This window comes from Nyctibius grandis, chromosome 2, assembly GCF_013368605.1.
Source record: "Nyctibius grandis isolate bNycGra1 chromosome 2, bNycGra1.pri, whole genome shotgun sequence".
Classification (NCBI taxonomy): domain Eukaryota; kingdom Metazoa; phylum Chordata; class Aves; order Nyctibiiformes; family Nyctibiidae; genus Nyctibius; species Nyctibius grandis.
The window spans coordinates 58,846,690-58,873,374 of NC_090659.1; the positions used below are offsets into that span (position 1 = coordinate 58,846,690).

Here is a 26,685-nt window from a genome sequence, read left to right on the forward strand (position 1 = left end):
AGTCCTGTTGAAATCTAAGGGCAAAGCTACCTGAGAAAGGAACACAGTTTTTGGCTCTTTTAAGTGAATGATGTCTGTGAGTCTGTGAGTCTACTGTCAGGCCTTTTGTAAGAGTTTATTTCTTCCAGTGTAACTTATTTTGCAGCCAAAGTGAATCACGGTGAATTACCCTACAGGAGCTGGGATTCTTAAGACTCTTTTACTGTTAGATGAGTGACAGTGAGTAATTTTTGACCATCAGTCCTGGGAGAAAGGGAAGAGTAAGCCCAGCGTTAAGAATAATTTTTGCCAACAGCTACAGAACCAGGACCAAGGACCTAGAAGGAACTGTCTGGGTCCTCACTAGCAAAAAGCTGGCACATGAAATTTGGGTGTCTCCCAATGAAAAAAGAAAGTACTCTGCTCAATGAATGTTGGAGGGATCAAGCAAAAATATTTGATCTATTTAATCAATTTTTATTGCTTTTTTATCTTTGCACTGTAGCTGTTCAACACAACTTCAAGGGGTGAATGCCAGCACAAGGACACCCTTATTCCCTCACGGCATGAACTCACCCTGCCTCCTGTGCTGCCAGGGAAGCCTCTGATGCCAGGAGAGCCGGCTGGACCAGGATACCCTTTCAGACCTGTCAGCCCTTTCGTGCCAACATCCCCTTTCACGCCGGCCATGTAGCTGGGATGCCCAGGGGACCCTGGAGTTCCTGTCTTTCCGGGAATGCCTGGCATTCCCTTGCTACCTGCAGGCAGGGAAGAAGAAAAATAAAGAAGACTCAAACTATTAAAGCTGGGAAGGCTGACACGCAACTGCTTATGTGTAAGAAACTTTCCTGCTAGCAGTCTTCTCGAAACATGGCACCATGATGCGCTAGTACAAAAAGGCAGCACACATGCGACATAACCCCGCAAAGCTTTCCTCGGGGGTGGCTCTGTGAAACGTAGTTGGGAGCTCAGCTTTCACTATCAGAGACTTTGCTGGGGTGGGCTGCACCGCAGTGGTAGGATGTGCGGGGAATATTTAATATGGTAACTGAGAAAAGACACCGATCAATAGTCTTGAATGTGCTTGCTTTGTTTTGCTGTGATTACTGACCTTTTAAGCCAAAGAATCCCTTTGTGCCCCTTTCTCCAACATCTCCTTTTTCACCTTTAACTTCCATCATCATGCTGGGCTTGAGTTTTGGGGGTTCTCCTGGGGGGCCTTGATCCCCACGGTCACCTAAAGGGTAAAAAACCCAACCATGTTACAAAAAGCGGCACTGTGTTGGAAAAAGCGAACAGAAGAGTGAATTTAGCAAAAAGGGATTAATAAATAATCTTGCACAATCTATGGAAAATCCACTTGCATAAAAAGTTACCTGTGTCAATACAACGTGTCAGCAGAACAGTCGAGCATAAGAAAACATGAAAACTGAGTTAAACTTTTGTACATATAGTCCTGGGTAGCTGGACCCAGACTCCTCTGTGATAGATAATTTACCTCTCAGCAGATCAGTTAGGTATCATGTGTTTATAAAAAAACCAAAAAGCACACTGGAGAAAGCACAGAAAAGTAGGTTAGTTCCAGTGAAAGGGAAACTCTCAGTCAAACAGCCTTGCGCGAAAGTTAAGTGTTTGGATTTGTTACCGGTTATTTTGTTCCTTTTCTTGATTTGAAGATTACTAGTGACATCAGTAAATAATATCCTGAAGGAAGGACCCAAATAGACTGTATGACTGTCTTTAGTTCTTCGTAGGATGCAGAGACGGGCCAGCCACCCAGACTTGTCTCCTATGATCATGCACCATCTTACACTTCTTCACCAAGAAGTATATTTGCACTTTTCTTCACAGGGGCTGTTTTCACACATGCCTTTTCCCAAGACCTCCCCTGAATTACTGGGAGCACTGTTTTGCAACCTTTGAATTACAGACCGTTTTTTCTTAAAAACCTATTATCTCAGGGTCCCTAGAAAGAACATTTTGGCCTTGTGGTAAAGCGTGTATTTAAAGATAATTGTATGCAAAGAAAGAGATCTGAGTTACAGTTTTCATTTCACTGATTATGATATCAACTGATATGTTTCAAACTTTTAGCTACTTAATTGCCTGGTTTTCTGAATATTTCAGTGCCTTTATAGTGCAACTGGAGCAAAATCTGAATCTTTTCCCCCAAACACCTTATTTCTTCCCGGGAAAAGGCTCTGTTGAGTTCTGCAACATGCCCAGAAGTGCCATCCTCTGAGCTCAGCTGAATAATGAGATGTCTGTCTCTGACATGTGTAAAGTGTCACATAAGTAACCTTTCCCTGAGCCTAAAATCCAGGCCTCTCAGCCAGAGGCTCATGTGTGAAATAGGTGGAGGAATGTCTGAGCTAAATTTACCATGTGAAAAATGTGTCTGCTTTGTCTTTGTGTCCTTGTAAAATAGTTCTCCAGATGTGAAAACCAAACACACTGGTACCACCCATAAGCAAATACCTTTAAAGCCACGTGCGCCCTGTGAGCCTTTATCGCCCTGAGGCCCGAAGAAGCCAAATTCTCCTTTGATTCCCTTGATGCCTGGTCTTCCTTTTAGGCCTGTCATGCCTTTGAAACCATCAATGCCAGGTGAGCCTCTTGAGCCTTTTAAAAAAAGAAGGGGAAGAGAACTGTTACCTCACTCAGATTTCTGCAAACTAAGTAAATGTGAACCTCTTTTTGTGTGTCTCAATGCCCAGGGCAAGCTGCAGCTCTCGATCAGGCACCCAAGCTCTCTAAGAGGTAAAGAAGAGCAAGGGTACATTGAACTGCTTCAACTAGCCAAGAGGAGATGTTATGGGGATGACCAGAACTTAGTGTCTTCTTCTGAAAGATCAGTTCAACCCCTGTCCTACAGATATGCTAAAGAAAGGTACCTAGTTTTACGCAAGGTTTTTAGTCAGCCTGTTCTTCTACATGTAGAGATACAAATTACGGGTCTAGGACTGGCTGGCCCTTTTGTACCAAAAATTCCCATACTCCTCTTTTCTAAACAACAGGATGCTGTTTTACATGGGCCATGCTAACAAACAGATCTTCATTCTTCTCAAATAAGAGCTGATCACTACTCCAGCGTTGTCCTAGGAAAAAAGTCCCATCTTTCCAACTGATGAAATTGCAACATGCATTTTTAGGCATGCACCCCTCTTTTGTGTTTAACTTGGCTTCACACAGAGATGAATCCTGTTGAAACTCCCTGTGTGATGTAGACAACTTGCATTATACATAGCATTTTCGTGGCGGGCAAGTGAGAATCTCACCTTCTTTATACGTAAGATTAGTGTCCTGGTAAAAGCCAACATTGAGGTCTTGTGTCTGGCATTGCTCAGTATACAAGTGCCAGCTCTAAAAAACTTTAATGCAAAGGTTTGGGGAAACATCTCTTTAATTTCACTGAGAGCTGGTGGGACTGGGACACGGGAAAGACTTTTGGAGAGAGAAAAGAGTAAATACTGTATATTTTTTTAAAAGGGGAAATAAAACAGCCATTGCCCTTCTAAATAGGGCTGCACGTCACAAGCTAGCATTTTGCCAAGCACAACACAGGGGGAAACAGACAGTGATGTTGGAATATATTAGGCATATGACCCTAATTCTTCCATTTTAAACAGAGGTAGACCAGCAGAGAACGTGTCCTGTTCATCTCAGCACAGAACAGCTGTAAGCAACACTACTTTTTTTCAAAGCAGCTGTCCAGAGCTCACCTTTATCTCCTGGAAAGCCATCCATTCCTCTTATGCCAGGGGGACCAGTCACGCCAGGTATGCCTTGTAATCCTGGGTAACCTGCTTCCCCTTTGTCACCAGACAGACCTTTCAGGCCCACGGGGCCAGGAAACCCTTGCTCACCATCTTCTCCCCTAGCACCAGGTGGACCTGCCATGTGAACATGCGAACAGGGAGATTAAAAGCGTTTGGACATACATGATGATTTCACACAAGGTAGCTCAAGAGGGAGAAAACTGCTATCCTACCAGCTTCATGTTGAGGAGGGAAAATTAGGATTTTTTTTTTCAGTGAAGAACTTCAGCAATGATTATAAAGACAACGCAACTCATCAATGCAAACCAGTCTCGCTACCAGCTTGGTTCTGTACTCACTCCCAACAGGACCTTCCCCTCCTTTTTAATTTACAAATTAAGCCCCTTTTCCATAAGACTACTCCCATTTGGTAGCTCCCTTCTCCCAGTCTGCCACCAGCAAGCTCTCACCTGGCTTGGTAGGTGGCTGCAGAAGGAAAAGCAGCAGCTCTGCCAGTGAGGATCATCATCACCCCTACTTCCCACCTGTGATACCAGCACAATTTTCAATCCCAGTGTCTGCACTATTACTATAATTTCCCTGGCTGGGAATTAAAGAATGGCATGTGCCACAACCCCAAGGTTAACTTTCTGCTGTGGAAACCATACAGTTATCCTGTCACAGAGAACTGGCAGGAGGAGTGACACAGGACATCAATACTTCCTCACCGACAGGTCCTTGAGAGCCAGGCCCGCCATCTGGCCCAGGGTTTCCTGGTGGCCCTGGGAATCCATGTGTTCCTGGTGTTCCTGGCAATCCCATCAAACCAGGGAGACCTTGCGGTCCTGGATCTCCTTTGGGTCCTGGCAAACCTGGGTTACCATCCGCTCCTACAACACCATAATCATGCATGAATATCTAGAGAGCTGATTATTACATATCACTTCTGTGTATGCACTAGTCTTTCAGGGTATGGTTTTCCTCTGAAAATTCAGTGAGAACAGGAAAAGCAAATTAAAACACTGCTCATTAGTTTTAAAATAATTGACATTACCAGTACTGATCTCCATATTTGCATCAGAAAGGTTGACTGGCTCTTTCAAATTAATTGAAACAATTTGGCATCAGGTGGATATAGATGGAGCAGGTCTCTTCCACTTTTAACCCCAATAATTCTGTAATTTCGGATCTCTCTCTTTATCACATATATCTTTGTAAGAATCGAATCAAGCAGCTGACTGAGCTGCTGAAATAATGCTCTGTATCTTTTCTACAGGCAGGAATGGGAACATTTCAGGCAGACGGTGGGTTCTGGTTTTGTGGTACTGTTCAGAAATTTTCAAGTAAGGTCGTTACAGGGCACTGTTATAAGATTCATACAAATTCCTAAGCAAAAAGGCCCTGATTCTACATGACTTAGTGCACTGGGTGAAAATTTACATCTCTATGACGTGAGAGCAAAGGCGGTGTCAACATGTAAAAGGTAATGCCTGCTTTGCATTCACGTTGAAGAAGCAGCAGTGTACAAGATGTCAAAAGTACATGGCACTTAAAATCCAGGCCAAATGGATCTGCTTCTTTTTATTCAGGTTTTACATCAGTGTAGGTCCATTGGCTTGACTGTAGTTAAGTGTGCTTTATAACTGAGGTCACATAAGGTGAGTTTTCTCAACAACGGAATACAGGATTTAGCGCTCTGTTCTGAGGGGCTAGTAGTTTAAGTGGCATAGATGATATAAAGGAATCACTAGTCACTTCATATAAAAGTGAAAAAAAACGTGACTCATACAAAAATTCACATGCTTTTTTTGGAGCCATTCTGTCAGAACTGTAAAATAAATCAAGAACAGACAAACTAGTAATGCTTTTTCTTTTCACTGTACTTATTTTTTGTTATTACTGAAAACTTAGTTCTTTTGAAATGCTTAGAAAGAAGGTACAAAGTTACACAATTTTTTTTTCCTTTTCAATCCATATTTTACCTTGAATTTCTTGCCTTTTTCAGAGGTGTTAGTGATGTTTTCTGCCTTTTCTGAAATTTGCCAAGTGCCACAGAGCTGCCTTCATCCCTTTCCTTATCTCTGTAGCTCTATTGAAGGTGAAACCGGCTCTCCTCACTTCAGATAACTCACGTAAGAGGATGCTCTTCTTTTCTTTCTTATTTGTATTGAAAATCATGAGAAGAGTTTCCAAAACAGATTCCTACGATACACCTCCTTGCTTTGAGCTAGTCACACAATTACCACTCCTTTCTCACATCCACAACAGAGCAAGGGGGTAATCAGCAGTCCTAAATTTAACTATGTGTCCAAATGCTCCTGACTGTGCTACAAGACTGTGTAGCAGGGGATGCTTAATTCCCACATGTGCTTTTGAAAGTCCTCCACAGAATTCAGAGAGTGACAAAGTCAGATTTTGTAGAGAAACTATGGTGTTCTCTGTTTTCTATAGGGAGTTCAGCGTGTTTTTTAAGCTCTGTGAAATAATGAAATAAAATGAACACCCTAAAGCTCTGAATAAGTATATAATGTTATCTTTTTCTTGTTCCTGAGTGCCCAAAGACTGACCAGGTAAAAAGGTTTATTAACATTTACTAATCACTATGTCCTCTTAGTTAAAATTTACAAATTCTGCACTAGTGCAATATGCTATTTTGCAAGGCCATGTATTATCCAAACATCTTCTGGCATGGGAAACAACCTCAGTATTATGCAGTATGTAAGTGAAAAGTCAGGATAATAACTACATTACCGTTCCCTTAACCACAGTGGCAAAAATTAACAGTACATCTGAACACAACAAAGATGAGCAAAATCTGGTTCTCTGGTATCCTATTGTAGCTGATTTCATTTAGTGCAACGTGAAGAAGTGCTGGTCATAAGCAATGGATCTCCAGAAGGTGTTTGGAGGAGCCAGGCATACTGGTAACAGTTGAGGTAGATGGGGAAGGGATGGAAGATCATCAGGCACTGGGATTTGATGCTGGGGTCATCAGTACCTCCGACACGTTCTAACACGGTCTCTCACATGTCTACAATTTGACTACATTTATATCACACTCTTACTCAAACATTTCTTTATTTGAAGTAGTTGTTACCTCTAACTCCTGGTACTCCTTGATCTCCTGGTATGCCTTTCAACCCTGAGAAGCCGGGGAGCCCGACATCCCCTCGGGAACCTGCTGCTGCTCCTAAAACGTCACCAGGAAAGCCCTTCAGTCCTCTTGCTCCCGGAGCACCAGATTTTCCTGTAAGGCCTGGGTGTCCCTGCAGTCCAGGTAGACCATTCGGGCCCCTGTCTCCCCTGGGCCCAGTAAAACCTATAAATAAAACAGGGACTAGGCATCACAGGGTTCACTACAAATGTTGGAGTTCAAATCCTAGATACATCATCATAACGCCTTTTATATTATTGTAATTTCCCCTAGTTGTTAGCAGAAACCTGTAGAATCAAAGTATTATATAAATGTTTTTAAACCATGTAGCATTTATAAGAACATCTGACCACATGTGGAAATTGGCAGAACTTACAGGTGACCCTCAGGGTACCTAGTGCCCGGGTGATATGAGAGATCCACAGCTCCAAGCACAGTTACTTCTGTGCAACTATTTTGACATCCTATTGCAGCATTTTATAAATGTCTTATTCTATAAGGGCAAAAAAAAGCAGTTCCTGTACAGAAGAACCTGGTTTGATGCGCAGCTGGGGTAAAACATTGCAGGGAGTCAAATTTGAAAAAATGAATGAGGAGTGAATGCATATTGATAGACTGGGAAGATCTGGCGGAGTTGCCCAGATGGGTCACTGCTGTTGCTGTTCCCTACACATTTCAAGGGGCCAACGCCAATCACTTCACGCTCTTGATGAAGGAGTGCCACTGTCCCTGTCCTCCATCCTGTAGGTGAATGACAGGGAGGGCACAAGCTTCCATTACCACAAACGACAGGGGAAAGGCTTCTTGCGGACTGGGACACTGGACCTGGACTGGAAGTTAAGTCCAAGCACTGGTGAAAGACAGTATGGAAGACTGCAGAAAATTGGCCTGAGTGCTGACCACCCTGTGGCCTAGGAGCCATATGGTATGGAAGCCGTAATTTAGCATTTAGAGCACTCTGCAGAGCTTAGCAGGGGAAATACAGGTTCATGGTCCTGCTCTACACTGCAGAGCCATGTTTTATGATGCATCTCTTGCCTGTTGACCAGAACATGCATCAACTCTTCTTTTGCTTTCTCTTTTTCTACTACAGATGCTGTGAATGAGCCTAGAGAATACTTCCAGGTCATGTGCTGCCTTAGGGTGAAGCAGCACCTAGGCACTGGATTTGGGGAAGTTTGCAGCACTTAGGCATCTGTGAGGATTTAGGACTTGGAAAACAGATGGAGAGAATTTCTAAAGAGCTCCTAAATTAAGTGGCACCAATGGCTTCTGAATTGTGCTACAGAAGAAACTCATTGCCCATTTCTCTGACCAAATTAACCTGGTCAACCACAGGGAAGTGGGAGTTTCTGGCAGTAACTCTTGCTGGACTGCCTGATGATCTGTGAACATACCCACTGCAGCTTATATGTGTGTGCAGCGGCACTATTTTAGGGTCATCTGACTTATTATCTATGATCAGGTCGACTATATATGCAATTAATTGATGTGTCTTGGACATCCTGGAACCTCTGGAGAGATATGGAAGCCCTGGGAATTAATCTGTACCTATTACAGACTAGTATAAAATATGACAGGCACTGAACACTTGCAAACACTGTTTGGAAACACAGCTGCCTATGGGCAAGGTGAGTAGCTAGTACTCCACCTTTGATATGTCCAGTATAATTTATATTAATGCTGGAAAGAGTTAAATAGAAATACTAATAATAGTAATTTCTTTCTTTCTGCATCATCATTCTGAGTGTATTCCATTTGAAATCTGAAATATCTTGTTATTGAATTTCTTTATCTCTATGTGAACTTCATGAATTTTTACTGTCACATTTATAATTTTGCACTATAAAACAAATTTTAAAAGGTTAGCATCTATGTTACTTTTCGTCATTATAGAAATTGCAGGAAATCCTTTTGGATATGAAAAGTAGCAGTTCTGTGTAATAGTTTATTGTTTGAACGGGGAAGGGAAGGTAAGTGAAAATGTATCTATCTGGAATCAAGGTTTTGTGTTTCAGTGACTGTAGCAAAGAGGTCAAAAGTATATAAAGAACTACTAATTATTTCAAGATACCTGGAGGACCTGGGAATCCTTCCCGACCAGGATCACCTCGTGTACCATTTAGCCCTGGGTATCCCACTGGACCTGGATCACCTGGGAATCCTCTTGCACCTTTTGTGCCTAAATTACATGAAAGAAAGTAAGAAAGTGTGATCTGAACAAACAAAACAGAAATGTGCATATAATGTAAGAAAAGGTAGTGGCAAGTATCATCATGATGTGTTTCCGGATGCAAAGATGAAACTTCTCTTTAAATTTAATGGGACTATACTGTAGCTCTTTAGCAGTATTAAAGATCCCAAGACACGGACCAAAAATCTAGGCTAAGTGCTCTTACAAACATGGATTAATCTGACTTAAAGCCTAATGATAGGAAGACTACTAAGGTGAAAATAATTAATTTCACAGACTTTTGGAGACTTTTAATATTTTGTAAATTAAGGCTTTTAGCTTAATGTCAAAAGGCAATGTCAAAGAAGAATGCTCAACAGAAACGGGCACAGATGAGATGCTGTACGAGGAACAAATTTTTCTCTTCCCTGCTAAACTGATCACAGAAGAAGAGCAGACTGGTTTAGATAACCATGAAACAGAAATATAAGGCTAAAGGTTAGATCTAATCATCCTAGAAACTGAATACAAATTAACTAGCCTACTTATTATATTTGTAACCGTACAAGTCTATAACTTTGGTAGTAAAAGAAGGGCTGTGCCCTGAAAAAGTGTTCCTCTGGCACTGAACTCATGTTCATACGGAGTTATCTCCTGACAGGTAAAATGAGACCTCGCTTCCTTGTGATGTGGTATTTGACATTTGGGTAAGGCCAAATATTACTGTTTCTTAACATCTCAAAACCTACAAGCATTTTGCAGAATTCTTTCATTAAGTTTATAAAATTATATATTTTTTCTTTTCATGCAATAATTTTATTATATGAATCTCATTAATTCATTGTATTCCAAGATCAAGATTTTTTTGTAAAGTTCGTTCTTTGAAAATAATTCCTGTGGAATGTTTTGCTTCCCTGCTCTCCCCAGCTCCTCAAACTCATTAAGTTCCCACCTCAGGCTTGAAGGTCAACAACATGCTTTAACATTTTAAGTGTTGTTGCTTAGCATCGCCATGAATTACAACTCATTTATTTATTACACTGAAAGCAAGTTTCCCTCACCTCTAACTATGACAAACTAAGGAAAATATCACTTGAATTTTGATACTTTTTTCCCCTTTAGTTTTCTGAATTTCCATTATTTAACCATGATTGCTTGCAGTTTTAGCTGTTCTTTGTGAAGGGGAGAACAAAACCTTTAAAAAGACCACAAATAAGGTGCACATAAACAGCCAATGCAGCATGAATAGCATTTTCCCAGTGCTGTACAGGACTATTGTTCTCTCCCTTATATGAACAATAACTTCTCAGAAAGCAATTAAAAGGAAAAATCATAGGCTTTCAGGTCTCAATGAAAAATTCTAGTGTGCCTCTCACCCAAATAGCATCTTGGTCTTGTTTCCCATCTGTAATAATGGACTTTCATTCATTCTGTTCAGTATTGCACTAATTAAAAAACCACGTTAGAGAAAGAAGGCAGCAGATGGAGAATGCAACCACTGCTTACCACATATTTCAGCAACTCATTATTCCATGTTAGCTGGTGTTAACATGTCGTACCAAACAGTAGTAAGAAAAAGTTTTTATTTTAGACCAATGTTTAGTTTGCAAGCGCTTTAGCTGTATGTTTGAAACAGAAAACAACTTAAACATTTTATTCAACAGTGGTCATGTAGGTCTTGAGACTACTGAATAACCAGGTTGTAACCTAGGGTGGGCTGTGTATGTTGCCAGGAATTTCAAAGGAGCACAAGGACATGAGGGTGTGAGACTATAAACATGACTCCTTGGTTGATATACAGGGTGCCATCAGCACCTAGGACACTGAGAGGCTTGATTGTCTATAGCAGGGCTCCATCCTGGCTGAAAAGAAGGTGGGAAATCTTGTGGACAAAACCACATCACTCTAAGCAGACAATGAAAATAGTGTAAAGGAGGTGTTGGTGCTTTTGTGTCAATCTGGAGAATGTGGGTAGGAATGATGCTCCAGGAAACTAGATTGACACAGCTATGGCAATGAGAAGTTGAGAAAAGTTGTAAAATGTGTCCTGTTCCTCCCAGGTTTCCAGCTCCAGAATTGCCTAAGAACAGAGTTCTGCACTGGGCTCAGCAAGGGGCCTTTTCCAGTTTTTGGAGGGAAGGGATGCAAAACAAAGGTCCCTTCCAACCCAAACCACTCTATGATTCTACGATTAAAATTACTAAAACATATAAGCTGACAAAGACAAAGATTTGTTAAAGAGCCAACCAAGAGTGCAAAATACAAAACACGTGAAAACAGCGTCACTTGTGTTACAGTAATCTTACAGCGAGACTTTTTCTGTATTCGCTGTATTCACTATAATATCTGACTGTATTCACTGAAAGAAAAACCTTCAAGCTCATATGAATGAAAGAAAAAACAAATCATCATACTCAGAAAAAAATTACAAAGATGGCAAAGAAAACAACCTTCAGAAGCATTGATCCTAACAACAAACTAAGGCATTAGGACTAAGGAAACATAGGTCAGAGATACACATCATCTTTCAACAGACATAAAATGTTCCCTTTTAAGATCCATTAGTCTGTGATAAATCAATCCATCAATCCATGCATGCCATAATAAACCTTGTCCTGGGAAAAAATAATCTTGACCTTAAAATTTATAGTCTGGATCTCTGACCTTGGCTAAAGCACAGAGGGCATAGGAATGGGTGCATCAATAATTTTACATTTCCCAGACTCTGAAGGACTCAGCTATGTTTTTTGTCAGTATCTTTACCAACTGGTGATGAGAAGGATTTACTAAAAAACAGCTTTATTGCTTAGGCTCAGAGTACCTAAGCTTTATAGGAACTATCAGTGCTGGTCAGAGGTTCCTTCCTCAAGGTCAATTGTTATGACTAGTCAGCACACCTTGTCTGTGTTTCTCTCAATTCCCATCTCTCACAGTTCTTCAGACCCTCTCCCCACCTCCTTTTCCTCTATCTTTTGGAAAGAGGTGGGGAACTCAGTGCTGGGAAGGCCCAGGATCACGACATGGTCCCTCTGGGCTAGGGTGGACCAGTTCTGCAAGGAAGGCGTGCGTGGCTACAGACAGTGCAACTGCATTGCATCAGACAACCTGGCCCATTACACCAAGCCACGTGAAAGACTTTAGGCTCACATTTGCTGGAGGAGCTCTGTATATCACATGAGGAGGAATATGAAGAAGGATCTGCCACAGTCCTCCATTGCAACCTTTTATCACCCTGCGCTCGGAGGACAGAATTTTCCATGTGAGGTGTCCAGTCATCTCTGAGGGACCTCAGTACACTATCTACCAATAAACTTGTAGACTCTCTCTGTATACTATCACTTACTTGCATCTGGAGAATAGCAAATGGGCTGTCCTTTCTGTCTTCTGTTTCATGGCCGACACTCATTAGCAAAGGCAGAATTAGCTCAGGAATGGTGCAGCCACCTGGGCTGCACATTGCTTAGATCACTCTGCTGGCTTCAAGTTAATGCTGTCCTCCATTGTCATTTCTATAACTTGCTGACTGCTAAGGCTCAACTTTAATCGATCTGGCAAAATCTCCCTCAAAACATAGTGTATGTGGGAAACAAAGGTGAAGGCAAAGCGTTACCTGTGGCTCCTGGTAGTCCTGGCTTGCCTTGGGATCCCTTTGGTGGCCTCACACAGCCTGCGCCTGCAAACAAAGATGGTTAGTCGCACCATACGTGCCTCTCATCAGCTCTGTGCCTGCAGTTGAGACAACATCATTAAAGCAGGCGAATAAAATTAACAGGCAAACCCCTAATTTAAAAGGGTGTTATTCTTCATTAAAAAAAAAATCGGTCATGGGTGGCATTTGAGGGGGAGCACGGAAGCTGCGCTCCACCCCAAGAGCTGCTTTTCTGCCTATTTTGTAGGGGCTATGGTGGCTGCTCCAGTTAGACCGGCATGGGAAGGGTAATCCAACCTCATGGATGACTCTATTTTTCAGAGTAAGAGAGACACTTTGTTTCCCTGTGGACAATTTATACCCCTGAAGCAATCAATCAAGTCAATTTTTGGTACAAATTAAGGGTTTTTTTTTCTCTACATGTCAAATCGCACTGAAAATCTTCCCTCAAAGTTCTTCTTTAAAAAAAGTTGCTTCAGTTTTCTTGGGCACCTTATTTCTGGGACTGTTGTTATAGATTGCATGGTAATCATTATTTTGTCACAATAAACACTCAGGAGTGATGAAATAAAGAACTTCTGAATTGCAGAGCTAAAACTGCAATAATTTTAGAATATGTTCAATTTGATTAGATTATTTTAGAGCTACATACAGCATATGCGTGGTTATTTGTGACCTGATGTTCAAATAGTTTACAATCACAAGCATTCAATGCAGTCATCAGAAGGAAAGTATCAAGCCATTAGAGCAGCATAAGACTAAATATTAAAATATATTCAAACCATTTGTATGTACAGTACCTGACCATATTGGCTCAGTTCCATCTCCTCTAGAAAAGTCTTCAATGACTTGCCCACAGTCTATGACCAAAGGATGGGAAAAGACAGTTATTATTGAAAAGAGGAAAACTGTAAAATGCTGTCAGTTCTAACCAAAAATGTCTATTAAAACATCAGATAATGTATTCTCTTATGTATTATGCATACATACAACACAAACTATTTGCTATAACATACTGGAACTCTCTATCCATAGACTAATTAGATCCAGACCTGAAACCTAACCCTGTCAGAGGTAGGAGGCTATGTGTCCCATGCACTGTGTAGGGTTGGCAGGTGCCTGCTCTGGCTTGAATATTCTGCCAGGCATCTCAAAGTCGAGCAATAAAACTCTGAGCCTGAGCTCTTGTGAATGTAGCCCTGGCATTCTTATGCTGGAAGTGACTCAGAAAGCTGCAGAGATACTATGAAGAGCTCTGAAGGATGGATACATGATATCCTCTGGTCAATTAAAAGATTATGTTAGATGGGGAAGACCAGAGAAAACCACCTGTGAGTACTCCAATAGCAGAATACTGCTCCATTGCCTCCAACTGCTTGAAACCTGAAAGATGTTACTTGCTGGCACTAACACATTCATTCACGCTATTTCAATACCTGACATGAAACTACTGGGACTTCTGAAGTACTTCCTTCTTTAAGATTTCTGGACAACTAATACAAGCAATCCTGTTTTACCCACATAACCCCCCACCAAATGCTACCTTTTCAACAGCGTGCTGTACAGATGTTGCACACAATTCAGTAATGGTCCCCATGGCTTTGATGTAAGACAGAGTGATGTTTCTTACCTAGTTGGCCAGGCTCTCCTGGCAGACCAGGCAGACCTGGAGGTCCCGGGTTTCCATCTTGTCCATGGTCACCTGGAGGACCCCTGTACCCTTTTGGACCAGGAAAACCTTCACCCGACAGGCCTGCTTCTCCTGGAAAGCCCTTTGGGCCTAATTCACCTGGATAACCAGGATCGCCGGGGAAACCTCTGATGCCATCGCCCTGTGGGAAGTGAATGGAGGTTCAGGAACTTCTGACTTTGCTGAGAAACAAACAAAACTCAAACAGTTGAACCACTCTCATGAACAACATCTTACAGGCAGTAATTCCTCAGGTGTTGCATCCCAGCTCTTTAAATCAACACTGCAAATAAAATATATTTGAAATAATATGACTTTAATTTAGACCCTATGGCAGAAAAGGCATGAGAGAAGGACTCTTAGAGGGAACATTCACCTAAACATGTTGGCCCATGAATGGCACTTGGGCAATATGAATCACTGCTGTGCAAAGGCTGACTGCCCTTTCTGAAAAGCTGCAAGTGGGTTTTGGGGAAACCACGTGCATCGCTAGAGATGTTCTGGTGTGGCATTTACTTCTGAGACCTTGAGAAAAGCTGATATAAAATTCCACCCAAGTGGGCAGATTTTTCCTTTGTCCGTTCCTCTAGTGGTATTTCTACACTATTGAATCAACATCATACGAACATCACTAGAAAATGTTTCCATCCTCAGAAGTAATATAAAGCATCATCTTTACAGGTAGTAAAAAGCACTGTGGTCCAGATTGGATGACATGGTTCTGGCCCATCTTCAAATATGATATAAGAGCATCCCAGTGGTCCAAAACAGCATTTAGGATGGGTGAGATGAATTGCTCTTGCAAGGTGTTTAACTTTTTCTTTTGCCTACAGACGGAGCTTAGAAAACGAACTAAGACTAAATGTATAACTTCTAGATGGCTACAGTTAGTTAGGTGAGGTGCTATCAAGCATATATATGATGACACAACTTACATTTTGAGGATGTAAAATTGTAGTAAACTTTGCTTTTCTTTAATTTAGTCGTAACAAAGCTGATGAGGTTCAGGCACACAGAATCTCTCTTACAGTGCCAGAAGGAGTCACTAATAAACCACTAATTATCACAAACTAACCAGTAATAACAAGCTGGCCTAAGTGGGTTATACACTACTACTTAGTTGTTTAAATAAAATGGAAATAAAAGTGCAAGATTTTTCTAAAAATCCCGAGAATAAACCTGATGTTTAATAAATCAATAACCAGCAAAGCCAGTCTAGTTGTGCATCATTATCTGTGAGAGAAGGATAGCCTAGTGATCATCACCCCATAGAATTAAATGCATTAGTAATTGAGTGTGATGGAAATGATTTAGCTGGATTTGCTTCTTACCGGAAGGCCAGGCCGTCCTGGTAAACCATCTAATCCATCTCTGCCTGGGAAACCATCTTCACCTCTGATACCAGGCAGGCCGGGATCTCCTCGGATTCCTTTGGTGCCTAAAGAAGACCTTTCATTGTGAGACTAATTTCTCATGAAAGGTATAAATAACAGCAAAATACATGTGATATTAATTTCCACTCTACCTTTAGTAGTTATGTGAAGAGAATCTCCCTTTTCTCCTTTTGGTCCAGGAAATCCATCTGGACCCGAAAATCCCTGGTTTTACATACATTGAAAAAAAAAAGAAACAGAACCACTTAAGAAATAAGTATCAAGATTTGTATTTCCACTGTCCTATTTAAAAAAAAAAAGAAGTCTCCTTAAATTTTACTGCTTTCCCGTTACTTTCTGTGAATGATTTCCTCTTCAGTAATCCCATTCTTGTGCCTGAATCTTTATTAATATGCTCTAACTAGGACCAAGGTCTATGTGGCATGGTATGGGAGCTTCTGCATGAGGATGGCATTGGGAGAACTGTGGCCTTCCATGAGCTAGAGTCCTGCAGACGACTGCAGCTGCAGAACTGCATTGGAGAAAACATGGTAAATTACTCAGTGTTAGCCACTAAAGAAAATGCTGTAAGCAACTCTTTGGCACCATGGAAACAAAACTCAGGGTTATATTGACCTGCAATTCCTCCTGCTCACCACTACAAAAGAGGACAGCCTCATAGCTGGCAGTGGATTGTGATTCACAACACTGGTGTGGGGCTGAAAAGTAGCACCATCTTCATTTACCAGAGACAAGAACTTGGGCACAGAGTGGTTAAGTGACCTGCCCCAAACCACAGACCTGTGGGAAAGGTTTTGGTTAAAAGGGAGAGCTGGAGGTCCCTGGTCCGACCCAGTACTTGGAGCTAGAGCAGGTTGCTCAGGGCCTTGCCTAGCCAAGCTTTGAACATCTCCAAGGAGGGAGATTTCCTCTCTTGCAAATGCAAACTGTGGTGAAACTAAAGACTAATCTCTGGCATTCCTGATCGCTTGGCAGAATGCAGAATCCTCCTCCTGAACAGCCCATCTGAAAGTGGTATTGCTAGCTTCTGGCCAAGAGCCCTTCAATCACAGGACAAAACCTATGGCAGGTGCCAAGACCCAGAGGTTACAGACTCATTTACCATTGACTATTTTATACCAGTTTGCTTTAGTTCTGAATAATTACATTCATGTTAACTAAAATATAAGCCATGCATGTTAGGTTTTCCCTAGCCAACTCTTACTGAACTCCAAGGAAGACACTGAAGGAAAGGGATGTACCTGACATATTTATTTTTTGTTTAAAATACTCCTGTGCCATACATAATTTAAAAGGGTGTCTTTTGCATCACTGCCTTTTACTGACATTCTCCAAGATTTTCTTGGTGAAAAGCATGTGTGGAAACCCTATCTCAGCTGCAGGGCATCTCAACAATACAGGATCACACTTCTGTAAGTCTAAAGTGGGAGATCAGATTTGAGTATGAGGATCCTGCTTTACCCGGGCCATATTTGCAAACTGCATTTTAATGGTTAGTGAAGCCACATCTATACACCATGGTCAAGATGTTTCTTTTGGACATTGCTTTTTGCAGGCCAAAAGAAATCTCAGGCACTTAATATAATGCTGAATTATTTCACTGACTATATAACTGCAGAAATCTTTAGCAGCAATACTGCATTAATAGTATGATGGTCACATTGCTATTTTTTTTGTTTTCAAGGTTTAGATGTTATGTATAATGCAATTTAGCACACAGGTGTTTTCAAAATGTTTTACAGCTGTTTCTAATTTCTCTTTCTCCACAGAAAAAAATGCCCTTTGCTTGGGATAAAATTTTATTTTCATTAAATTGATGCAAATCTGATCTAGATTAAGTATATTTATTGTCCGTACATGTAACTTGTTGAATGTGCTCAAAGAATTATGGAGTCACTTCTGCCTAAGAATATGGACCAAGAATATTTAAGCTAAATTGTTTTACTTTGAATTTGTTGCAGACCAAAAGCTGAGAAAAAGTCAGGGCTTTGCGGCTGAGCGATATTTTGCTATGCTAAGCTATGTCTGTATATGTCTATACTACTGTCTGTTCTACAGTAACTTCAATTCTGGGATGAAGATATTGAAATTCTTCATTTCAAAGGCTAAAAACCTTGCAGAACTTGCAAAATTTTAACCAAAGTTTCAACACTGAACTTTTTGAAAATATTTTTATTAATTTTTTCATGACATTTAGAAAGTAGAACTTTTCATAAAAGTATTTTGAATTTTCAGAAAAAAATATCTATTTTTTCTGCTTTTTTTGACAGCCACTATCACGTCAAAGTTTTTTTTTTATTTTAATTCTAAAAAATCGCAAACTTAAGCTAGTTGTGAGTGAGTCTGTTTTTTTTGATGTTCAGAAGAGCCTAAAGCACTAACTGAAAACATTATGTTTGCTCTGACATCTTTGCATAAACAAAATCAGTTTTGGGTCAGCTTTACAAAAATTTTATTCTAAAATCTTGAGAGATGTGACTTCCTGAAGTCAGTTCTGCCTGTGAGGAACCATGATGCAGTTGGCATACCACATAGTAGAGCACCTTTAAGTGTAGATAACAAGCAAGCAATTATAAGCAAAGCCCTTTTCTTGGGGTTATTGAATGGTGATTTTTAGGAAGGCTTAATGTATGGTAAACAAGAACCTTACATTTCATCAGTTTGACATATGCATCTTACTAGCAACAACCTTAAGTTACTACTGGAATTGTTACCCTTCTAGACAGTCAGATCATACTCAGTGCTACAGCTGTTTGAAAGGGTTCTGCTGAAACAGCTTTGTTTAAATGGAAAGTGGACTTTGGATTATGTGGAAATCTTTCACTCTTCCCAAAATATCCTATTTTCACCTCCATCCTAGCAATTTTTGGCTTTCAGTATTTTGTAGATAGCAATCTGAAAGCTATTGAAGTGGCACAGAAAGAAAGAAATCATACTTTTCATCATTTTTCCATGGAGAATAGTTTGGTTCTTTTTTTATTAGTAGGCATATAAAACTATGCAATAAAGAAACAAGTATCTCACTTTTGCTCCAGGGTAGCCAGGAATACCATGTGGTCCTTGATCACCAGGTTCTCCTTTCCTCCCAGGCTGGCCAGGGGTTCCTGGAAAGCCAGGAGGGCCAGGGGCTCCAGTAGAGCCTCTTCTGAGTTCATCATCCACAAGGCATTTACTGCAATCCCCTTCTTCACCTAAGGAAAGGATTGGGAAGAGAAGAAAGAATGCTCTGTCACAACAAATAGATGTTTAGCTGCATCCATCTTTATATATAGACTTGAGAATACTTGAATGGTTTCTCAAATAGTTGAGAAAAGTACTACTTTTTTTTTTTTTTCTTACAAGAAACGAACACAATGTTTCCTTGTTGTGTTAGCCTCAAAACAAATTCATTGGTCCCTGAGCATGTCATAGTTCAATAAACTCAGACTGAAAACAATGGGAGCTTTACACAACACATAACAGCAGATCATCTATCAAGTTATCTGTTATAACCTACCTTTAGGTCCTTTTTGTCCTCTTGGCCCAGGGAAACCTTGCACGCCCAATCTACCTGGCGTCCCCTCTTGTCCTTTTAATCCAAAGAGAGAACCTAGAAGTTTAATTAAATAAAATATAAATTAATCTACTGTAGATTTACTTTTCTTCTCTTTCCTCCCTAGTCCTCTGAGCTACACTGCATCTGCCCTTTTCTGTTTCCCCTAATGTAATTTACTGTCTAACCCACCCCATTGTTATCTACCCGCTGCTCTCTTCCTCTCTCCCTTTTCTCACAGCTTCCTACACCCGTTCTCAGTAACTTCCATCTGCTGTGGCAGATGATCCTTGCCATTCTTTCCTCTCTCTCACCCTGAATTCCTTTGCTTCTCTCTCTCAGCACAACCTGCTTTGCAGTACCACAGACTGCCTGCTCTGGATCACCTCCTGCACATCGCTTTCTCCAGTCCTGCTCTTGCACTGCAGTGTGGTGCTTTTCACAGAGGCATAGCACAACCTCAGTCAGAAGTGGCCTCTGGAGGCCACCTGGTCCAACCCTCTGCTCAAAGCAGGGCAACCTCAAAGTTACAGCAAGTTGCTCAGGGCCCTGTCCAGCTGAGTACTGAATATCTCCAAAGGTGCAGAGTCTACAACCTCTCTGGGCAACCTCTTCTAGCATCTGACCACCCTCACGGTGAAACAGGTTTTTGCAATATCTGAGCAGAACTTCCCTTGCTGTAGCTTGTGACCATTGCTTCTTGTCCTGTCGCTGTGCTCCTTAGTGAAGCATCTGGTTCCATTTTCCCTATGACCTCCTGAGAGGTAGGGGAAGACAGTAAGATTCCCCTTAGCTTTCTCTTCTCCAAGCTAAGGAAGAAATCCAGCTCTCTCAGACACTACTTGACACTCATATCCCTCCCCCAGCCCAAACCAGACCTTGTTTTCTTTCAAATGTTGCCAGGAATGTCTAAAAACCATGCAAACCTTTCCTTCGTTGATGAGCATACAACACTTCTCCCCTGTGTGTCCTCCCTGCCACACATTTTGTTTCATTCCCTAAATCTACTTTCTCACTTTGCCTTGACAACAGCTATTTTTAAAATAAGCAAAGATGTTCCTGTGAGTTCTCATCATCTCTCTTCATGCACTTACCAGGGGATCCAGCGGGACCAGGTGGACCACGGAGTCCTGGTGTGCCGTGCTTACCCGGAAACCCAGGCGGGCCTGCCTGATAAGCGGGAGATCCTAATTCACCTTTTTCGCCTTTTGGTCCCATTTCTCCAGGTAAGCCTGGCTTATCCCCATCCGCTGAAACAGAGCCAGGGAAGAAGTTCAGAACAATTTCTTAATAACGCTGCTCAAAGAGCTGTCATGTAGCAGAAGGGAAAGTTCACGCAACTGCATCTAGCATGCAAATTAAAATGGAGATACTTAGCATAGAGCAAAAATGGTAACCGCACTTTTCACTTGTGCAAATTACTAGCAGTTACTGAAGCAAGGCTCTGCCATCACCTCTACTTCAGTTGTTCTGTCAGAGCCCCATCGAGGCCAAAGGAAAATGCTCCTCTCAGTTTTTGCCCCTGCAGTTATCTACCACTCTGCACTGCATATTCCATGGTCCGCATATATATTTCCCTCACCCTGACCCTGTATCAGTTAAACCTTGCTATAAAGTTAAGCAGTTGGAACATGTGTTGCTGGGATATTACCATCAGAGAATCCAGGAAGACCAGGCAGCCCATGATCTCCCTCCTCTCCTGGGTCTCCGTGTAGTCCAGAAACACCTGGAAAGCCTGGATCACCTCTTGCACCTGAAAGACATCCCCGATTCCACAAAACACATGTTAATATGATGCTGTTTGTGACTCATAAATGCTGACTTGTGATACACTGCAGATTTCCTAGTTCTTAAAAAGAAAAATTTGGAACTTCAAGGGCTTCAGAATATTAGAATTTACAATTGTTCCTTAAAGGTAGCTTTAGAAATGGAAAAACCTGCTACCTCACACTGCCTCAGTCTGAATAAAGAAATATATCTGAGAGATTTCTGTGAAGCCCAAATACCTCGGAGCTGAGCATGGCCTGTGACAGGAATGATGTGGAGCCACCAAGCCCAGCAAGAAGGAAGGAGAATATCTCTCAGCTCTTTCTTATATGCTGCTAGAGCTACATTGCTCCTGGGAAGCACAGAAGACCAGCTCTCTGAGGAGAGCCCCTCCTTTTCCTACAAGAAATTGCCATTATAACAGATGTATGATATGTGAGTTTTCCTCTGCTCCCCAGTACCAAAAGCATCTGCCTGGGTCCAGCTATTGCCTGCAGAAAGTATCGTGCTCTTGTCAAAGGTCAATGATACTAGAGGACATATGGTGTGTCCAGCTCTCTGCCTGCTTCCTCCTCTCTCTACACAGTCTCTCTTGCTCCTAAAAGCCTGGCAGGGTATTTGGGGTGATTTGAACAATGTTTTGGGCCTCTTGATCCCTTTCTCTGGGAAGAAGAGAACCATTCATTGTTAGACTCTCTGGCTTTCAACAAGACTAGTAAACTCAACGGTATGAGGACATAGGCTGGGGCAATGGCGTGTGGTCATCTTTGCTGTTTGCTGGCACCTTCCTTGGAATAGTTTTGGCCTTGGCAAACTGATATCACCTTCTATGTGTTTCTAGTCTGGCCAGCCAGAGCCACCACAGCTCTGCAGGAGAGCTGACAGTGGGTGCTACAAGCCTAGTGAAAAGATCACAAAGGAAATTTGTCAGTTTAAAAAAATGAAAAAAAAAAATCCTCTTCTATTCCTCAAGACTTTTTAAATGTTTTTTTTTTCTTTCTAAATATTAGATTATAAGAATGGTCTCTGCTGTGCTGTCACTGCTGCACTTTATCCAGTCTCTGAAACAGGACGCAGAAGACAGGCTCTCCCATTCTTCCTTTCACTGCACAACAGTCACATGCTTTTTTGCTTGTTTCTTCTCTGTGGGCACAGGAATGCATGGATGCCTTTTGTACAGCAATCCAGCTTCAGCAGGAGAGACAAAGAAGCCACCTGCCTGCAAAAAGGTGATTAGGGCACTCTCTCCAAAGGCAATTATACCTTCTGGAACAGTTTAGCAAACCACAGTTTTTTAAGGAGTTGAATTCTCAGAATTTCATGCTTTTGATCTATGTAGAAGGTAGTAAAGTGCAGCTAAGATAAGCAAGCAAGCAAACAAGATGTACCTTTCCTTGGGATGCGGGAAGGAAAATAGGAAACTGGTCCTGGAGCACCGACCTCGCCTGCTTCCCCCTGTTAACAAAAGTTGGAGAATCACATCTAAGCACATTATTCTAGAGAATTTCTTTTAAAATTGAAAGGTGTGCCTGTGAAACACAAAGAAACAAACTTTCAAAAGCAATGACATGACTTTTAAGAAATCTCAGAGATTTCAAGTTAACAAATCACATAACCGGTTCTACAATGACAACAAACATGATTGTTATTACATGACAGAAAAGAAAAGAAAGCAAAATGATATCTGGTTTATTGCTTTTAGCAAATGAAAGTAAAGCAGTACCTTGCTTCCCCTAGGACCATAGCCACCTGGTGGACCATCAAATCCCGGAAAACCCTGTAATACACATAAAAATGATTGACTTTTCCTTTATCAGAGAGAGAATAAAACTATTTGGTCTGTAGCAGCTGGCTTCCTACGATGTTAGTGTGAAAACTATGCAACAGAGCTGAGTGGTTTGTCTCCCTGTGGTGTAGTAATTCAGGTAATACCATTAAGTCTCCTCATGTTTTGATGTTCCTCTCTTGGACCAAGTCTAACTCCTGTCAAAGGCCAGAGGGACCTGCTGCAGCGCAGGCTCTGTCGCCCCTGGCAGTGGTGCAGATGGAAGGAGCACCTACACTCATCCCATCCCATGGAGTCTGCAGGATGGGGGAGGAGAAAGGGGATCCCCTCCATGCCAGTTGACCGTGAGACACGTGGGCCAGGCAGCCAGCACACACCACCCTTCTGTAAGAGGACTAAACAAGCCTGAATCACTACAAGTGGACATATTTTCACTGGAATGCAAACAGCGAGCAGCAAAATAGCACTGAAGTGTACAGGTCCTTTTTGCTGTTTTCCAGGCAGCTGCAGCCTGTTTGGCCAAAGAGGAGTTCCCTGGCTGAATGAGAAGAACTCAGGACCAGCCCTGAAGGCACCTTCATCCAACTGTCCCACCCCTGAGCATGCCATATCCCAGAGAAAATCTTCCATCCCTACCCCAGCAAATGTTATAATATTTAAGGTCCTGCCCACTTAATTGTTTTAAAAAGTTTGCAATCCAAAGCACATGGATTAGAACACGTGTGGTAAAACACAGTACATCCTATCACATGAGAGTGTATTTCAGCTGCTGGGGGGGTGCATAGAGCAAAGTGCAGATTTCGGTGATCATTCAGAGATGATCTCTTCTGTGTGCTTTACTCAGCTCTTTGACAACTTTCGTTCTCTATAGAAAATGTTGATACGTACTCTGGAAAAAGACTAGTGATAAAAAGGTGAGCTTTTAGTAGAAAACAGTGGCCAGATCATCAACTGATATCAATTAACACAGTTTCACTGAAACCAGTAGATTTGTATAATTCACACTAGTTAGATTATCAGCCAGCATTTTTAAAATTCAGCATCTCCTGAGTTTCTCAGTGGGTACAACCCCTACACAGAACTTGGATGTTAATAACCAGCTCTGTAAGTCACTTATGCAGTTTTGAAGCACTACAAATACCACAGCTCTCAGCAAGATGCCACAAACTGGACCGCACACTTCAGAGACCTTACCATAATGGCAACTGTATATCATACCACTAGAAAAGGAGCCTCTGGAGTATGAGGTGTAAAATCTCTTTACACTAGGTGGAGCTGGCGGTCTAAAAGTGAAGCCAGCGATTCCTAATTAAAAGCGACTTCATCTGTGTGCAGGCAGGAGTTAACCATCCTTCCTTCTTTCTTAAGAATCAAATCACTCACAAATCAACAAAAAGGAGGTCGTTGTGAGCAGCACATCGAGTAGACTATCGGGTAGGCTAGTGTTTGCCATCCAGAGGGACCTTGACAGGCTTGAGAGCTGGGCCTGTGCGAACCGCATGAAGTTCAACAAGGCCAAGTGCAAGGTCCTGCACGTGGGTCGGGGCAATCCCAAGCACAAATACAGGCTGGGTGGAGAATGGATTGAGAGCAGCCCTGAGGAGAAGGACTTGGGGGTGATGGTTGACGAGAAGCTCAATATGAGCCAGCAATGTGCGCTTGCAGCCTAGAAGGCCAACCGTATCCTGGGCTGCATCAAAAGCAGCATGGCCAGCAGGTCGAGGGAAGTGATTCTGCCCCTTCACTCCGCTCTCGTGAGACCCCACCTGGAGTACTGCGTCCAGCTCTGCGGCCCCCAACATAAGAAGGACATGGAGCTGTTGGAGCGAGTCCAGAGGAGGGCCACGAAGATGATCAGAGGGCTGGAGCACCTCTCCTAGGAAGAGAGGCTGAGAGAGTTGGGGCTGTTCAGCCTGGAGAAGAGAAGACTCCAGGGAGACCTCATAGCAGCCTTCCAGTACCTGAAGGGAATCTACAGGAAAGCTGGAGAGGGATTTTTAAAAGGACAAGTAGTGATAGGATGAGGGGTAACGGTTTTAAACTGAAAGAGGATAGATTTAGATTAGATCTTAGGAAGAAATTCTTTCCTGTGAGGGTGGTGAGACACTGGAATAGGTTGCCCAGAGAAGCTGTGGATGCCCCCTCCCTGGCAGTGTTTAAGGCCAGACTGGATGAGGCTTTGAGCAACCTGGTCTAGTGGAAGGTGTCCCTGCCTGTGGCAGGGGGGTTGGAACTAGATGATCTTTAAGGTCCCTTCCAACCCAAACCATTCTATGATTCTATAGGCTGTCCCCTCTCATGCACACGTTATACAACGATACTCCATCCAAACCAATGTACCCTCCGCTAAAATCGTTGCCAAGATTCACCCTCAATAAGGGGAAGCCACTGACCATTCTGACTGGAGCATGAACTTATGTTAAGGTCAACCATTGGGCTTTACCAGGTTTTGCATCAGCCTCTCCATGTACATATTACTGATAGCATATTCCCTTCCACACCACCAGGTTCTGTGATCGGACCAAATAGCTGTGCAAATGTTATTTTTCATATTTCATGTACTTTCATGTCCCATGTGTTTCATGTTATTATTGTTATGCCTTGGTGGCAGGACAAATCCTTAAATGCCTAAGGATGGAGAAGCATGGAAAAGTCATGCACCCCACAGCTATTTGAATACCTCATGTAAGTGATTTCTAATGCTGACTGAAGAAGCCTTTTTCTGAGACCAAACAGAAAGTATGAGCTCTTCTCTGTCTGACAGAATGCTCTTTTAAATATTTGAGTGTGTTTCCATGGGGACAGAGATTTAACTGATATATTTATCAAGTTTCTTTCTCTTCTTTTTCTTTTGTGATATTCAGGATAACCATACATCTCAACCACGTTTGCAGAAAGCTATTAAAAAAAGTAAGTTTCTGCATGTAGGAAGAAAATCACATAAATCATGGTTGAAGTAGTGGGAGCAATGAAAATTACACCTCCCTGTAGTGCTCTTAAAACATGCTCATGTTATAAGCAAAACAGACTTTAATTATAGGGCCATTTTTTTCCTCACTGATGAGAAAAATAACTGACCCAAAATTACAATGATGGATGAATCCAGATGATATTTATTAGACTACAGCTGGTGTAATTAAAGGCAGAATTTGTCTTCTACAGTTTACTTGCCAGACAGATTGTCTACATATGTGTTAGAAACAACAGTCTTATATGAAATACTCACTCTTTCTCCACTGAGTCCTGGAAAACCATTGATGCCAGGCAGTCCCTGTGAAGGCACAATAAAATTAGCAAAATAAAGTGTCGTCCTAACATCTTAATGGTTAAGAACCATTATTTCTTAGATAAAATAAATCTGACATCTTGAAACTCTAACACTAACAGTCAGAGTTCAGATACTTTTTCAATGAGATTCATGTACAGTGCAAACAGAACAAGTATGAAATCTAATCTGGTATTTGATTTTTCTCTCTTAAGTAATACATTGTAAATTGACCATGAAGATTTTAAAGACGGCTGAGATTTTTTTAAAATGTATGCTGAGTACTGTTCTCTCTCTGTTTAAGCACTTTAGAAACACTGCCCCCAAAAGTATTTACATCAGCTTTTTTTCTGGGGTCACAAGTAACTGGAGCCAAACTCATGTTTGTTAACCACGGTCTGAAGAGAGCTATGATGGGAACAGTGAAACACAGTCTGTGCTGAAGACCAGGACAGTAGCTGTGGTTAGTGAGCACAGCTCTAGGTAACAGATGCACAAGGCTTCCCAATGATGGTATAGGCATACCTGTGAGTCCCAT

At 41.8% G+C, this 26,685-nt stretch overlaps 1 protein-coding gene across 1 annotated transcript in view; it reads right to left on the reverse strand.

Moving 5' to 3' along the window:
* The window catches only part of COL4A2 (collagen type IV alpha 2 chain), a 152,288-nt gene that overhangs the window by 16,471 nt on the left and 109,132 nt on the right, over nucleotides 1-26,685 (reverse strand). The window contains exons 16-34 of the mRNA XM_068395670.1: nucleotides 26,109-26,153; nucleotides 22,820-22,873; nucleotides 22,485-22,551; nucleotides 20,981-21,082; nucleotides 20,424-20,579; nucleotides 19,294-19,386; nucleotides 18,822-18,988; nucleotides 15,929-16,001; nucleotides 15,735-15,841; nucleotides 14,344-14,545; nucleotides 13,514-13,573; nucleotides 12,675-12,737; nucleotides 8,966-9,073; nucleotides 6,835-7,056; nucleotides 4,466-4,627; nucleotides 3,702-3,872; nucleotides 2,458-2,601; nucleotides 1,091-1,216; nucleotides 556-737 (exon numbers count right to left, since the gene is read on the reverse strand). Coding sequence (XP_068251771.1) covers nucleotides 556-737; nucleotides 1,091-1,216; nucleotides 2,458-2,601; nucleotides 3,702-3,872; nucleotides 4,466-4,627; nucleotides 6,835-7,056; nucleotides 8,966-9,073; nucleotides 12,675-12,737; nucleotides 13,514-13,573; nucleotides 14,344-14,545; nucleotides 15,735-15,841; nucleotides 15,929-16,001; nucleotides 18,822-18,988; nucleotides 19,294-19,386; nucleotides 20,424-20,579; nucleotides 20,981-21,082; nucleotides 22,485-22,551; nucleotides 22,820-22,873; nucleotides 26,109-26,153 — 2,304 coding nt within the window. The remainder of the gene's footprint in view (nucleotides 1-555; nucleotides 738-1,090; nucleotides 1,217-2,457; nucleotides 2,602-3,701; nucleotides 3,873-4,465; nucleotides 4,628-6,834; nucleotides 7,057-8,965; nucleotides 9,074-12,674; nucleotides 12,738-13,513; nucleotides 13,574-14,343; nucleotides 14,546-15,734; nucleotides 15,842-15,928; nucleotides 16,002-18,821; nucleotides 18,989-19,293; nucleotides 19,387-20,423; nucleotides 20,580-20,980; nucleotides 21,083-22,484; nucleotides 22,552-22,819; nucleotides 22,874-26,108; nucleotides 26,154-26,685) is intronic.